Raw genomic sequence first — 15,566 nt, 5'->3', positions numbered from 1 at the left:
AGTATTACTGTGTTCACATCCAAACATCCAAGGTCTAAAAAATTGGTAGGAAAACCTCAGCTTAAGTTACTGCACAGCTCTTCCCTCTTGAGATGTTTGTGGCTTGAAATGGGCTCTCCACAAAACTGCCCATGTTATGGACCCAGGTAAGCACTTACACCCAGAAATAATTTTAACATTTATGACCGACTTAAGGATTTTGAGTCTTGGAGGCTTTGTTCCTGAGAGCCCAAGTCTGCAAGCCCAAAATTCAGCAGTACAAGTGAAGATAGTAGGAAGCCAGTGCTCTCAGTTGGAAAGCTCCTTTACTGACCTGTAAAGGAGGTAGAGGGATGGTCAGTGCTCACCTGGATGGATTTCAGACACTGCAGGTCCTATGCTTCCCAGAGAGCTGTCCTGGACAGTTATCGCAGGAGCTACAGACCATGAAGTTTCCTTTTTATGCAGAAAATATCTCATAATGGACAGCAGTAAGTTTCTGCTGAGAAATATAGCTGAAGCTGTGTCCAGTTCAGAAATGGTTCAGAAGAATTTCAAATGACTTGAACCTAAATGAAGGACCTGTAGCAGCTGTGAGAGCTGCAGGACTCAGCCTGACACTTGTACCTGACATTGGCGACCTGTGGTCCGAGGCACAGAATAGACACTGAGCACCTTATTGGAGGTTTTCTACTCTGGTTTCTGTGGCACCAGCAACAAAGTCAATGGAGGGAGCAGATACTAGAGCGGCCCTTCCTACCTCCCAAAGTGTAAAACAAAAAAAATGACAGTGAAAGCACTGTGACCATTTCCTTCATCTGTATTTTGCAGCCTGGAAAGTACAAAATGGCCCATTTAACCAGTTACTGGGAGGTCTCACAAATCTCACTAAGATCCCTCTCAGGGGGAGAGCAGAATCCATCCTTCAGGGTCAGAAAAGAGCTTTCAGACAGTAAAACACAACATTGAGTTTGAAAAGTTAATCTGATGTAATTTGGGGGTTTTGCTGTTATTCCTGCCCACATAAAAAGCTCCTCATAAAGATCTTTCTAATAAAAGCATAAGCCAATTAGTAGAGCCATAAAGGCAATGATGAAAGTAAGTCACACACGATTATAGAGGGATTACATAACCGGCATGTGAGCACTCCCTCCGTCATCCCTTCGCAAGGGACAGGGAGCTGCAGCTCCAAGCACTGGCCTGGTGCTGCCACACTCCTGTTTTATTTCAGTAGGAAAAGCAGTGAAAATACTGCAACTTGGGTCAAAAACACAATATCCCAAGCCTACAAGACAACCTTCTGTGGCACCTTTACAAGCGGTGACATTGTTTCCCAAGCTGTGCAATAAAAATCCATGGAGACAGTGATGTTGGGCACTTATCTGACCCTCAGGGTGATTTGAAAAATTCAGCCTCGAGACCATTTTTACCTCATTGTTGCAAAGCTACTTTGTAAAAACTAACCTGATTCTTGAGCTCTCTTGCTCAGTCTTAGCATTCAAGGCAGGCACCAAGACTGGAAATACTCAGACTACACTGTCTGGGTTTTAAGTACTGGAAAACGAGGAGCTGTGACAGGAAACATGAAGCAACCTTAGCCAGTAGTGGTGTTTTCCCCACAGTAATGCACTGATCAGCTCCCACTGCCCTCCAGCTCTGTGTGGGGAGGAAGAGAAATATCTGACCTGCCTCTGACCCTTGAGCCCGTGGGACTCAGTTCAGGGTCATGCTGGGAATGCTGGAGCTGGTGCAGACACAGCTGGAGGCAGCCACAGCTCCTGCTCACTGAACAGATGGGAAGTGTCACTTTCATACTTATTCCTATTTCCCCACCACTGTAGTGTACCATCCCCTCTTGAGAGTTATCCTTTGCAGTATGTGGAGGAAAGCATCAGCTCTACAGCACCCACTGAGGTTTAACATTCATGGGAGGACATGTAAGTCAGCCCTCACCTTTTATGAGCACTTCTACTTACTGCTCGCTTCCATTGCCACGGGCAAACTTCATATTCAAACGGATTTGTCCAATTACTTTTTTCCCACACAGCACAGGTACAGATCTTGCTCATCCAAATTTAGCAGGTACCAAAGTATCAGCATTGCCCAATGCAAACCAGCTCATGTCCCCTCTACCCCTCCCCTCCATCTTCCATCACGTTTGTACTGGATTCTGTAGCAACCCAGAATCCAGCTTCAATCCTTCCTGCCATGGGTCACCGCCAGAGCTGCCCAGGCCACATGTCTGGGCTGGTCCTGTCCCCTTTGCTTCTCTGTGGGGGTGTGGGATATTCTGTCTGGCCTGTGCTGCCCCACACACAGCCACTGCTCTCAGGTACCATTGCACCTCACTCAGTGCTCAGCGTCCCTTGCTTTTGGAAACAGCTTCCATGATAATCCCTTCCTGGATAAAGCCCTTGGGAACTCACTTGAAAACACTTTATATATGTTGTGATACTTTATGTTCCTGTTTTCTAAGCTTTTATCCACTCCTGTCTCTGCAGGAGGTGTGGGATTCACAGCCATCAGCCCAGGCATTGGTCGGACTTGCTCTACTTGTGTGCAGCTGCAATACTCTCACTCTGTAGAACTTCCTCTACTAAAGCAATTGGCAGAGTCCCTCCACATCGCAGCAGCGATTCCTCGCTGGGTTCTTTACATTCTATTTTCCTGTTCTTGAGCACTGCCAAACTTTTCACCTGGATGCCATATGGCTTGGGATCCCTTTCCAGCTGGGTGTAACCTGACACGGCTACCTCCAGCATACCCTGGTTTTGATGTAATCGCTGCTGGCCGAAAGCTGTAAGACTGTGCCAAAAACACAGCAGCAGCAAAAGTTCCTTCCCCATTTTATTTTCTTTTTCCTTGTGTGTGAATATAACAAGGTACACCAGGACAGTGTTTTGGATCAGCTCATTTTTGACAGCTCTGATGGCTGCATCCACATAAGATCACCTTATCTACAGTGCAACTTTATGCAACAGTTGTCTCAGGAGCTGCACAAAACATTAGACCAGACTTTCCAGAGAAGTCCAGCACTGTTCCGTGTCTCTGCATTGCATCTATCTGTGTGCCACAGGTCACTGGACGTCAGCAAGTATCCCATGGATGAGGCAGAATTCCAGAATTTCGATACATTTTTTATTTAATTGTACATTTAATTTGTACCTTCTGACAAGGAAGGCCGGCGCTCAGGATCTGGCAGAGCTTTTGCCGTTCCGGTCGCATCCCTGCCTGAGAAAGTTCGCCTCAGAGGAGACTTGAGAGGACTGGCCCATCAGCTCAGCGTTCCCCCGCTCTGACCCTCGGCCAGCTCGGGCACGGGCTTTCCGCGCGTCGTGTCCCTTGCTCCGATCAGTGAGACACGGACCGTCACAGGGGATGTTTCACGCAAAGCAGCAGTGACTTATCTGTCATTTCTCACGTTTCTTTAGCAAAGTTACCGAGCAGGTTCCTTCCGCAGCGGGGGTTGCCGTGAGCTGCGGAAGACTCTGGGGCACCCCCAGGCTCTGCACGGACCCCTAGAGCCCAGCCCTCCGCGGGGCTGTTCGCTCCCGGGCCGAGCGCCGGGATGCTTGTCCAGCATCGCCAACCACCTCGTCGACCCCTTGCGACAGAGCCCTATCGCGATGCTGCGCCGGGCCCTTCCCCGTGCCGGCACCGCTTCCCGCGAGCCTCGCTCGGGCGGTGGCACCGCCGGGGCTACGGCTGCCATCCCCACGGGGGGCCCCCGGGGACACCTCCCGGTTGCCCTGGGGAGCCGGCCCCCCGCGGGAGGCAGCGCCCGCCCCGCCGTGCCTCGTCCCGCGCCCCGGCAGGGCAGCGCCGCCGCTCGCAGGTGGGGGCCCAAGGGCCCCGCCCGGTCTTCGGGGAGCGGCCGCCGCGCCAAGCAGCGCCCGCCCGCGTGCCCCCGCCGCGGGGACAGCCGGGCCGCGGGACAGCGCTGCCGGCTGCGTGTGCGCGCCCCGCCGCGGGTGGCGTTGCCCTTTTAAGAGCGGCGCGAGGCGGCCGTGACGTCGCGCGCGCAGAGCGCTATCCCGGCGCGCCCGCCCGCCCGCACAGCCGGGAGCGGCGGCGGCACCGCGGAGCGCCCGGACCCGCCCCGGCACCGGCCCCGCCGAGCCCCGCACCGCCCCGCCGGCACCGCCGCCCTGCCATGCGCCGCGGCCCGGCGCCAGCCTCCGCCGGCGGGAGCCGTCCCGGCAGCAGCAGCAGCAGCAGCAGCAGCGCGGCGGCGGGCGAGCGCTGAGCCGCGGCCCCGCGGGGCGCGGATGTTCGCGGGCTGCCTGCACCGGGAGCTCTCGCTGCGCTGACGGGGCGGGCCCGGCGCCCCGCTCGCCGCAGCGCCCCGCGCCCGCCCCCGGGCTCCCCGCAGCGCCGCCGCTCCCGGCCGCGCTTCCGCCCGCGCCATGGCGGGGAAGGCGGCCGCGGCCGGCGCCGGGGTGCTCCTGGTCACCGCCAACGTCGGGTCCCTCTTTGACGACGTAAGTACCGCGGGCACCGGGGGGAGCTGGGGCTTCGCGGGCCGCCGGTCCCGGCGCCGCCCGCCCCCCGCGCTGCCGCCCCGAGCGCGGGTGCCGGTGGCGCAGGGGGGCCCGGCGGCCGTCCCGGCCGTGTCCCGGCGCTTCCCGGGGTGGGACGGCTCTGCTGGAGCGAGGGCTGGGGCGCGGGGCGGCGGCGCAGCCGTGGGAGCGCCAGGAGCGGGGGGGACGGGGAACGCCGGTGCCGTGTCCCTGTCCCCAAGGTGGTCGCCGTGTGACACCGTCCGCAGTGTCCGGGGGCTCCTGGGGGAGCGGCGGAGCCCCCCGAAGCGCCCTGCCCGCCTCCGGGCGCTTCTCCCCGGCTGCCGGGCACGGTGTGACACGAAAATGCAGCGTAATTTCTGTTCGGCGTAGTGTGTTCGGGCAAACCTCGGGAACGTTTCTTATCGCTGCAAATAAGGCGAGAGCCGCAGCTGGCACAAGCGAGCAGAGGGAGGAACGCTCGGTTGGGTGCGTGAATGAAGGCAGATGTCGATGGCTATCGCTGGGCTCCCGCACCCCGGAGACTGACCCCCGAGAGCCGCTGAAACCAGCAGCAAAGCCCCCCTGGGCCCGAGCAATGCCGGCACGTCCCACAGCCCGAGGGGAGCATGTCCAGGGGTTTGCTAGTTGCAAAGTAATACGCATCTGGCATGGAATTGGGTCCAGGCTTGTGCTGTGTGTTCTTGCTGTATCTTACAACGGGCTTTGCTCTAAGCCCAATGCACAGAGCCCCGAAATGCAATAACCGAGGGGTTTTTTTGTCTGGTCTTCAAAGTCTGCTTTGCTTTTTCATCACTTTAAAGGCTGTTCTGAAGTTCACACTTGGATCGTAACAGCTGTAGTCAAAGGATGCAGTTCATCTTTTCTTCAAGTTAAGTAAACTTCTACAGTTATCACCATAGTTAGTTTTACACTTAAACATGCCACTTTGTATTAAATGAACACTGTGAAAATGCTCATTTCATAGTAATTGTCATGGTTGTGGCCTTGGGCACACACGACATCTATGTGTGAGTGATGCCGGTGTGTTCAGTGGGGTTCCTGCCTTTTTCGTACTCCATGGCTGGAGCCGAGGGGTGAAGACACCTCTGTGTCACCGAGCTTGCCATCCATATGAACCCTGCAACTCCAAGTGCTCTTGTGCTTTGATAAGAGCAGGCTCTTCAGAGCACTGTCAGTGCAGGAATCCCTGGCTGTCAGACCCAGCCATTTCCTGGTTGTTCCTGGTTGGTATTTGCGTCTCCGGGCGTTCCTGTAGCGTGCTCCCTGTGCAGCATTTGCTGTACCGGAGGAAACGCGCTTCAGTTCTAGCGAGCAACTGCCTTGCCATGAAAAATTTAGTTTTCTACAGCAACCAGACCGAGCTCGTTTGGATCAGTTTCACTGCAGGGTGGGAAACTGACAGACTGCTCTGAACATCTGTGGTTGTGGTCCTGGTGTGTGGCTGTTGGAGTTGGGACTGGTGGCTGCCTGGCCAAGCTTCTGGAGTTACATTAGTGCAGTTTGGGTGCAGGAAAGGTGACATTAACTGAGTTTGGGGATTTGGCTCTTGAGTTGTGTGTGGGAGCTGTCAGTGGCTGCTTCTGCTTGCTGGGCCCTTCCCATGCAGTCGAGGAATATGTTTCTTTGCTGTGACCTGGAATGATTTCAGTCCTGAACAAGGACTTGCTTTGATGGACTGCGCCAGAGCTGGGCTGGAAAACCACTTCCCATTCCTTTAACTCATGTTTTCTATTTCTGATTTCAGTGGGAAATATATATTTTAATTAAACACTGCACTCTTAGTCAGATGTTGCCTGACCTCGAGGTAGTGTTATGGTGTGTGCTGTCACAAGGCAGTGCAGGAACGCTGAGCAGATGGGATGGCCAGGGCAGGTATCCCGCACTCACACAGTCCTGCTGGCTCTTGTGCTGGGATCCCATCTGCTGTGGGCCAGAGCCCTCTGGGAAACATTCAGGAGCTCCAGGGCAGGCGCCCATGTAGGCGGCTGCTGTTGGCAGGCTGGGTCTGGGCAGGGGGCTCTGGGGATGGGGGGCCCTGCAGGGTGGGACTCCTGCCCCCCTTCCACCAGCAAACCCCTGTGATGGCTCTGCACTGCCCCGTCTCTGTGTGTTCCCAGCAGCCTGAGTGGTGCTGTGTGGCAGCAGCGTGATTTGCACTTCATGTGTATTTTGTGTGAGCACTGTTTGCTTGTGTGTGCAAATGCTCTTGGGACCAGCATTTTATAGCTTAAAATGCCTTTGGTAGGCAGGTTTGCCTGGGTGGGGACAGTCTTTCCTAGATCACTGGTGTTGCTGACCTGCTGTACTTTTGCAAAGAAGGGAAGATTGCTTTTTTTTGCTCTCCGATTGCCAGAAGCAGGTTATGATAACACACGGGTTTGTTCCTGCCAGCTATCCCCATCCACTAATTACCTGTTGCAGTGGTGACCTGGGAGCTCATGAATAAACATGGAAAAGTGAAGAGGGACTGAGCTGGGTTCATTTCATTCCTCTAGTAGTTTTGCTGCTTCATTAAAAACATTAATGGAGTGTTAGATCTTCAAATATTCTTCCAAGTTACATGAACATGTGCATCTCGTGAATATGAATGTGTATGATTTTTGTTACCTTTGTGTTTACTTAAGCATTTAATGCTTTTCTTGCTATAGAATCTCTTCCTGGTTTTATCACAGTATACACAGTAACAAAGGATGGAGTTCAGGCTACCCATGAGTCACTCTTTCTCTTTTTGCCCTCTTCTGATGCTGCTGCCCATGGCAGGGGAATTCAACTAGATGATCTTTAAAAGTCCCTTCCAACCCAAACCTGTGATCCCATCCTCTTCCTCTTTCTCTCCCTCCCCGATTCCTTGCTTCCTTTGCTTCCTCTAGCTGCATTGACAACATTTCACATGTACCTTGGAATGAGCTGAGGGCTGTGGTAGGCACAGAATCCATCTGCCTGGCACTGCACTGCTTTTGCTGTACAGGGATTTAATTAATGTCCTGAGGTTTTTTCCCAGTCTGCTATATCCCCTTCATTCTGTTCAGTTGATTTAAAACGACTGAGTGCTGCTTGTTTTCCCCTGTGACAGACACCTGGGAGCGGGGTGTGAGCAGCAGGCGAGGGGAGGCTGTGTGGAGAAAGCTTCCCTCACCACACGCGTCTCATGGCCAGTGCAGCACAGGAGCTGTGGCTGCTTCTGCTGCTGGGAGGCAGCTGGAGATCTTTGCAATTCAGTTGTCACGGCTGTGCCAGAAGTTTTGTTACTGTGTGCTGTGTGTTCATCTGGGTGCAGGCACAAACACTGAAAAACCACCTTGGTGCTCACACCTGAAAATCATGTCTTACTCAGTGTCAGTTTTAGGTGACTTTAACAGTGGTTTAGTGTCTCCATGTAGATCTTTAGGGAAAGGATTTACAATATGCCCAGCAGACTTAGCTGTACAGGTTCCGACATTTCTCCCTGGGTTGGAAAATAGTTCATTTGTTCCACTTATCTTTGAAATTGGAATGTATGAGCCTAAATCAGGTTGGAGCTTCTGAAACCCTTCCATCTTCATACACTAGATGTTTGTAATTCTTAAATTCTCAGGACAGGTTTAGTCAGAATAGATGTGCAATGATGACAAGGTAGGTAAAAGTTAACCAGAACATGTTATTTTATTAGCTTAAAAGAGAAGGAGGGGAGAAGTGTGCCAGGAAATTGCTGTATGGGGCTGATAACCCATGATTTTAAATGACTAACAGCATTACTGCCCTACCTGTGCCCCTATTTTCTTTGACTCTACAGAACACTGACCTTCATGTGACAGTGCCGTCGTAGGGCAATAACCTTGGACATTCCAAGGTGGTCTTCACCTATCCACATTTGGGTGGATGTGTCCCTTTTTCATACAGTACACAAAGAGGGCAGGGATGGAATTTCCTGTTTTAAGTCCCATTTGTAGTACTATTATAAATAAAGTTATTATTTAATTCTGAGTATGAACTTGAAATATTCTTTACTTCTCTTAAAAGCTGAAGTCTGTCAATTGAATTTGAAGTAGAAGTAGTTCCCATAATAATTTTTCAAAACAGCCCGCCCTTCTGATGGGTGGTGATCACAGTGTAGTGTCTCTTTATCGTGTCTGATCCTAATTTTCTGATTCTGAAGCAGTGGGCGTAGATTTGTTTTTGTATTGGACATCTGTGTATTTAGCTGGTATTAGCTGATAACTGTAAGAGGTTTTTTGGCTTTCATTTTGTTTTCTTCTATTTTTTTCCCCCCATGAATAATTGTTTGTATTTTGTGGAATGTTTTGAATGTGGTAGGATGGGAAATGTATTAGTTCGGGTTTGATTTCTAAATAAGCATTAAGACTAGCATGTTTCAATTCAAGGCATGCTCTCTTCAAATCACAGCTATGAGATTGAGTGAAAGGTAATGTTTGATTCATTGTGGCTTTTTAAAAGAAACTCTTGATTTCACTGCTGAGAAACACTTAACCCATCCTTATGGTCAGGCAATGTTGATGTTATCTGGAGTGGAAGATCAAACTAACCCAACCTGTCCAGGTAAGAGTGATGTTTCTCGGGGTTGTTTCAGTGTGTGGGAGCATTCCCGCAGGTGTGCTGGATTGGCAGCTGGCAGGGAGGGAGTGGGGAGCCTGGGCTTGTGTTCTAGCCAGGTGAGGGCAAGAGCAGCAGAACTGAGGAAGAGGGGAGAGGCTGGTGGGAGAAGAGTCCTGGCCCGTCTTTGCCAGTGGGTCCATACTCCTGTCGCTGTGCTGCCCAAAGTTCAGTGGGAGCTGGGGCTATGGCCAGGGGGATCTGGCAGGCTGGAGCCTGCCAGGGCTGAGCTTGGCACTGAGCACTTTGGCTGGCTCCCAAGGGCTCCAGACTTGGGGGGTTATTGTCTTGCTCTCTTTGATGCCGCAAGATTGTGCGCTCACAGCTCAGACTTGGGTTTGAGGGCTATGTACTTTTGAGCAATAACATAGTATTTATAATAGGAAAAGTATTTTTCAATGTTCTTTATGATGGGAACTGTAGAAATAAGTAGTCTCCAACTTCTCTTTATCTGACTCTGTGCCTTCCAGTTTCTGGTTGTTTTGGTGTCTTCTTTCTGGTGTTTTTTTGTTGTGGGAGTGGCCTTGTTAATTTCTTAAGTATTGTTGCTGCCTTCTGTTTGTTTGGTTTTCTATGGCAGAATCTCAAAAGTTTTTCCTACAGTTTCTACCGTACTCATGTTTATGTTGTATTTTAGGAGGCTTTCTTGTTTTACTCCATTCTAAACTCCCTGTGCAGAAGGTGAAATTTTGAGGTAGACCTGGCTGCAGAATAGCCCTGGCTTTGTGTGCCCTTCTTAGTATGATGCTGTGAAAAGGGATTTTGGTTTGAAAATTCACTGCTGCTTGTATTTTGCGCTGGGGGATGAGCTGAGGGATGTGTGTGTGGGCAGCTGGTGGGCTTGGGCCATACGGTGGAGCTGCACCAGCAGCAGTGCCCAAGCTGGCCTGTGTTACAGAGGTGCTTTTTGCAGGTGTCTCGGGACAAGAAGCAGGTGCTGGTGCATGTGCTTTGACACAGCTGTAGGCTGTCTGAGGAGTGGTACCCGTTAGTAACTCCTCCTTTGTTTGGTCTTTGGTGGGTGATGGTGTCAGACGTGCACAGCGGGTGATGTGCTCGCAGCTGTGTGGTTTGACAAGGTCAGTGTCAATCCCTCACAGCCTGCTCGGAGAGGAGCTAAATACTTGTCCTGATTTACGGCTCCCTGAGTGTCAGCTCTAAGTAACCCAGCTCTTGGCACGCCTAGGGTAGGCTAAGGACACGTATCAGTGTGTGCTGGGGGGTTACTGGTGACCAGTGCCCCCCCGCAGAACATCCCCATCTCCAGCACTTCCCATGTGAAGGCTGTGAGTGTCCTGCTCATCAGCAGCCCTTCCCCTTCAGCCCCTGAGCTGTACTGAGAGTTGAGTATGAACTGCAGAGCAAAGTCCTCTTTTAAATATAAATGAGGAGCAAGACCTAAAGCAGACATGCAACAAAGCAGTGGCACGTTATTGTGCATCCATGTACTTGTAAATTTAAAGCTCTAATTTACTGAAGATGACTGGAACAGTAACAGTACAGGCAGCACAGAGGGTGGAGGTTTCCTCCAAGATGGAGTTGTATGCTTAAAAAAATCTACTTTTTTCTTTAGCAAAAACCTAGCACTTTTTTTCTTTAGCAGATAGTTTTACAGTTTTCTGAGCAAAAGAGTTTCCATTAAGAGCTGGTACAGTGTTTAGCCTCCTTTAAGGAGGATGCTCAGAGGCTTATCTTATAGACAATCTTTTCTTTCCTTGTGATTAAGTGCTATCACTGACAACAGGAGCACATGGAACATGAGGAGGTAATAGTGGCAAAGTGCATTATAATCACACCTTTCTTTTAATGTGGTTTTATAGCAGTAGAGTTGGCATTTTGCAGCTTGTTGGGTTTCCACAAATCACCACTATATCAGTGTGATTGTTTAAAAGGACTTTGTTCCTATTTTATTTCATATTTGAATATGATACTATGCAATATGAATAGGATACCATAGGAAGAAAGCTTTACATGCAGATCTGATAGTTTTTTAGCTTGGACAAGCTCTAGGCCATATTGTAAAGATTTTGTTCTGTTCCAAAGTTCTCATCATCAATTTTCTTACCACAAAATTTGACTTCAAAGACTACCAGTCAAGCCCTCAAATTTAATGATTTACATAAAAAGCTGATCTGGTTTTTACTTACTATTTCTGTTTCCCCTTTTCTATTATTTATTTCATCATACTGTTTATATCTTCTACCCTCACTAATGTATTTCTTCTTTTTACCTCAGACACTTTCTTTCCCTTTCTGGTATCATGTGTACTCACCTCCTTCTGGAAGCTCTCCCCTTACTCCTCATTTATGATTTGAAGCGAGTCACTTAAAGGAGTCTTTTTGATTTGTAGTTTTGTGGGTGCCTTGTACGCCATCAGGAAGGTGAGTGTGGCTGTCCTGAACACTCTCTTTCCTCTGTTGAAGAGGAGATCCCACGGGTTAAACTCAGTTTCCTCTCCACCATGGGCACGCTGTGCCTTGGCATCCTAGTGGGAAGAGGAAATCAAGTGACTGAACTACCTTGGAAGACAAACTGGCTTTAAGTGTGGCTCTGGAAGATGTCTCTTCTACCACCCTGCAGAGGATCAGCCACTTTGTCTGTAGCTTTGCTTTGTCCTCTGCCCCTAAACTCTTACCTTAAATTGGAGAAAGAAAAAAAAAAAAAAAAAAAAGTCAGGCAGACAGGTGTGACTGCAAGCTAGTTGTGTGCTTTTAGTATGTGGAAACTCTCAAAATACATCTGTGTTAGAGTAGGTTAATACTTTATTTGATATTCTCTAATCATCTTGTTTCACCCTCTTAGTGGAGAACAGGAAGTGGTCACAGGAAAATAGGATTTTCTGACCTCAGTGGCTGCTTGAATGGCCTGTCAGAGTCCTTTGGCATCCTTTTGGCATCTCTATTACTGCAGTGGCATCTTCCCCTGCTGAAATTTCCATGGAAATGTGTTATTTTTTATATTGTGGAGAAGGTCACATTAAACACAATAATCATCATTCTGGGGAAGAGAGAGTTTTAAAAGTAAAATGCTACTTTTGCTTCTTTTCTTCCAATGGTGTGTAGTAGTTATTCAACACTCTTAGCACTAGTATCAGTATTTGTACATCATTTAAAAATGTAAAAATTTTATTTAATCACTTTATTTTCTAACACTTTTCCTGTTATTGGCAAAGCTTGAAGTTAAAGCATTTACTGAAGCAAACAAAAGTGTTCATTGTTCTTGTATGATATTTGAAGTCAGATATAATTGATGGTTTTCATTAATGTCTTCAAGTTGTTAAGCACTCATCTTCATGAGTCAGCCAGCTGTAACAGATGATATCCTTGAAAGCAGAACATTAAAGCTAAGGAAAGCAATTAACCTGTGGTGTTGTCACAGGTTTTCTTCTCTCGTGGTGTAGGTACCTTAGGTTTGTTTCCAGCAGCTCTTAGGGGGTGTGACCGTCACTGACACCTGGGTGTTTATCACACTGCACTGCAGCTGAGACCTCTGGGCTGTAATTCGAGGTGGGGACCCATGGCTCAGGGATGTGGTTGCAAGTGGCAAGGTGCAACATGGAGAGCTTTTCTTTTGCTTGTGGTTTGTGACTGGAAGGATTGTCCCTTCAGGTTTTGCTTTGTCCGCAGTAAAACAGCTTCTGATCTTTCCTTGTACTGTTTCCCAAGTTGGTGAAAAGCTGTCCCACCTATATTCCTTGCCAAATTCTCCTGTCCCTGTCTTTTTTGTCTCCTCTTCTTTTCCCTGATTTCACCTTGGTTTATTTTTTAATACAGTTCACAGCCAGAAGATCTAGTCAGGAAAGGCTTTAGTGTCACACCAAATTGTAGCAGAGCCAAAAAGAAGGCGATGGGTGATGCATGGTGTGCAGGGCTGCCTGCCCTGGGCAGAGGCCAGCCAGGGGTTCTGCCCAGCCAGGCCTTTTGGATAACATGTGGGTGAAGGAGAAAAAATCCTGACCTCTCTCACACACAAGCTCTTGTTTCTAAGCCGAACACGTGGTTTTGTGTTTGCCCACTTCCTGTCTATGCTAAAGGCCACAGCCAGCCTGCCGGCTCCCCACCATCCATGGTCTGGGCTTTGCTCTCCACTATCCATGGTCTGGGGTTACCTGCTCCTTGCAGATCACTGACAGCTCCAGAAGCACTGGAAGCATGGCATTTGCTCACATCTTACTTGTGGTCAGTCTTTGAAGGCAGAAGGAAAAAAATGTTGATTTGGGCTGGTTTGCATCTGGAACCCATGCACTGTTCCTCTTAGGCCATGGGTGAGAGCCACAGCAATGGCTTGTTCCTTCAGCCTTGGCTCAAGAAAGACAGAGGAGCACCTCATATGGACTGCAGCACAGCCTGTATGGGCATGCACCACCTTGGGTTACTGGAGAAGCTCCTGGCAAAACAAAGGCTCAGATCATCTGAGATGTGTGAGCCTTCTGCTTAACAAGAGGTTCTTGGCTTGCACAAGCTCAAAGCAAAACCAGCTCTCTTTAGTTATGGGAGTAAGTAAAAGCAAGGAAGATGCTCCGTGTGGGTCTGCACTTTGGTGAGGCTCACAGAGACTGTTTACAGGATGTAGATAACGTCACCTTCTCCAGAACGTTCAGCTCTTGGTATGAGGCCTCACTCGCACAGCGCAGGAGCGGCCGATCACAGGCACTGGGTGCCATGGGAACACGCAGTATCCAAAACCTGTTTGTTGTACTTCACACGAGGTAGAGCTGCCTCTACATGTTCACTCCTCACTTTCCATTTTCCACTGCATTCTTGAAAAGAATTTTTTTTTTTTTTAATTGTCCTTGAATGCTTGAATGTGTTGGCAAGGCAGTGCATATTAGTGGCTGGACTCTTTAGAGCACATCTGTACCGGGCTTGTGGCACTCTTGGCACTGCAGTGGGTGAACAGTGAGAGGCACACAGGCATTGGGAGTGGGACCTAATTCTGAATTCTTTCATTAAATCTTTTAAAGTGATGTGATAGGAGCTTGTTTTGAAGTTTTTTGTTTTCCTGGTGTGGCAAACTCTCTAAGTTTAGAGGCTTTACCAATCCTTTTGGAAAAGCAAAACTAGTTTTCCTGTAGGAACTGTATGCTGAACTTTGTGTGTCAAGTGAATAGGAAAAGAAATAGTACAAAAATCACTTGAGGAAAGTCTGTACTCATGAAGTACCATCAGCCAGCATTGGCTCTGTTTTAATCACTTCAGAATTTTTATTTAAGGACTCTCTGGGCAGTGAAGACCTTTCTGTGCACTCTCGGGAAGACAGCTGTCATTTGGTCCAGCGCTGCAGCAGACTTGCACAAAGAAGGTTCCCTTTGACAAAAGTGTTGGCTGTTTGTGTCCCTGACCTCACCATTCAAAATGTTTTTTAAAACCGTCTGTTCAAAGTGAAAGTTTTGATCTAGAATTCCTGTCATGCTTTTTATTGGAGGAAGAAATTGAAAAACTGTTTGGATTTTTTTTAAATTTATTTTTAACTTCAAATGCTGCCAGGCACATGAAGGAGTCAAGAACTGGGTGGGGACAGTATGATAGGACCAACCCACTCACTTCAGAGAACTGGATGTGACCCAAAAATCTTCTGCTAAAACAAGTTTATTTTCATGAACTGGCAGTGTTGTTTTTCTGGGCTGGGAGGACAGGCCTGATCCTGGCTCCACTGTTCACCAGGCTCTGAAGCCAGTTCTCATTTGTCTTGTGGGACAGCCTTTAAGCAAAAAGGAACAAGCCCTTTTCTCTTCAGCTGTCCTTACTAAATATTAAAGTATTTGTTATTTATGACCATTGTGCACCTTTTGCTTATCTCAACAAAGAAAGATCTGCAGTTCCTTTCCCACTTTTTCCTAAATTATATGAATGTTGTGTGGATCTACTTGTTCGTGTAGGCTGTTACTATCATTATAGTGTCACTGAAGTGTGTGAACAGAAAATTATATCCCAGGATGGATGAAGACAGAATTGTGTCAGGTGAAGGGAGATATCCTTGATAAGTAGGTGAATTTCAATGCAAGGCTTGGTTGTGTTTCTTAAAAATAATGAACTTCTGTGAACATTCAGTGTTGTATAATGAAAGTCCATGTTGAACAGATAAAGGTAGAAACTGCTACATCCAGAGCAGTGCAAGAAAGGTTCATAAGGAAATGGCAGAGAGGTGGTGGCACCTCCATCATTGGAGGTACTTGGAAGCCATCTGGACAAGGCCCTGAGCACCTGACTCTTGGGAGACTTTGCTTGAGCAGGGAGGTGGACCTCCAGAACTCCATCACATTTAGTGACTCTGTAGCCAGACATTATACATTTTTTCCTTGGTTTTATTTTTGTTGCTGATGCCATTGCCCTTTGCTTCCCAGCACTTGCTAGGGATGACAGCATACTTCTCTGTTCAACATTTTGTGGCAAATCCTCTTTCCTTTTTATCTGCATTTCTGTTATCAGTGTAGACCATTTCCAGATGCTTTGCCGAGTGACTGGTCCAGGAACT

The 15,566-nt window shown here is 48.7% G+C and overlaps 1 protein-coding gene across 8 annotated transcripts in view; it reads left to right on the top strand.

Annotated features, from left to right (window-relative positions):
* The first annotated feature begins 4,344 nt into the window (after positions 1-4,344).
* Positions 4,345-15,566, top strand: part of INPP5A (inositol polyphosphate-5-phosphatase A) — a 194,636-nt gene continuing 183,414 nt past the window's right edge. For 5 of the 8 annotated variants that reach the window (XM_048310967.1, XM_048310965.1, XM_048310968.1 and 2 more), the window contains exon 1: positions 4,345-4,460. In XM_048310967.1, the coding sequence (XP_048166924.1) occupies positions 4,386-4,460 (75 nt within the window). In that variant the 5' untranslated portion in view covers positions 4,345-4,385. The remainder of the gene's footprint in view (positions 4,461-15,566) is intronic. The other 3 variants (XM_048310971.1, XM_048310972.1, XM_048310973.1) reach the window with 1 other exon arrangement.

This window comes from Corvus hawaiiensis, chromosome 8 (assembly GCF_020740725.1).
Source record: "Corvus hawaiiensis isolate bCorHaw1 chromosome 8, bCorHaw1.pri.cur, whole genome shotgun sequence".
Classification (NCBI taxonomy): Eukaryota; Metazoa; Chordata; class Aves; order Passeriformes; family Corvidae; genus Corvus; species Corvus hawaiiensis.
This window is presented reverse-complemented; position numbering and strand designations above follow the sequence as displayed.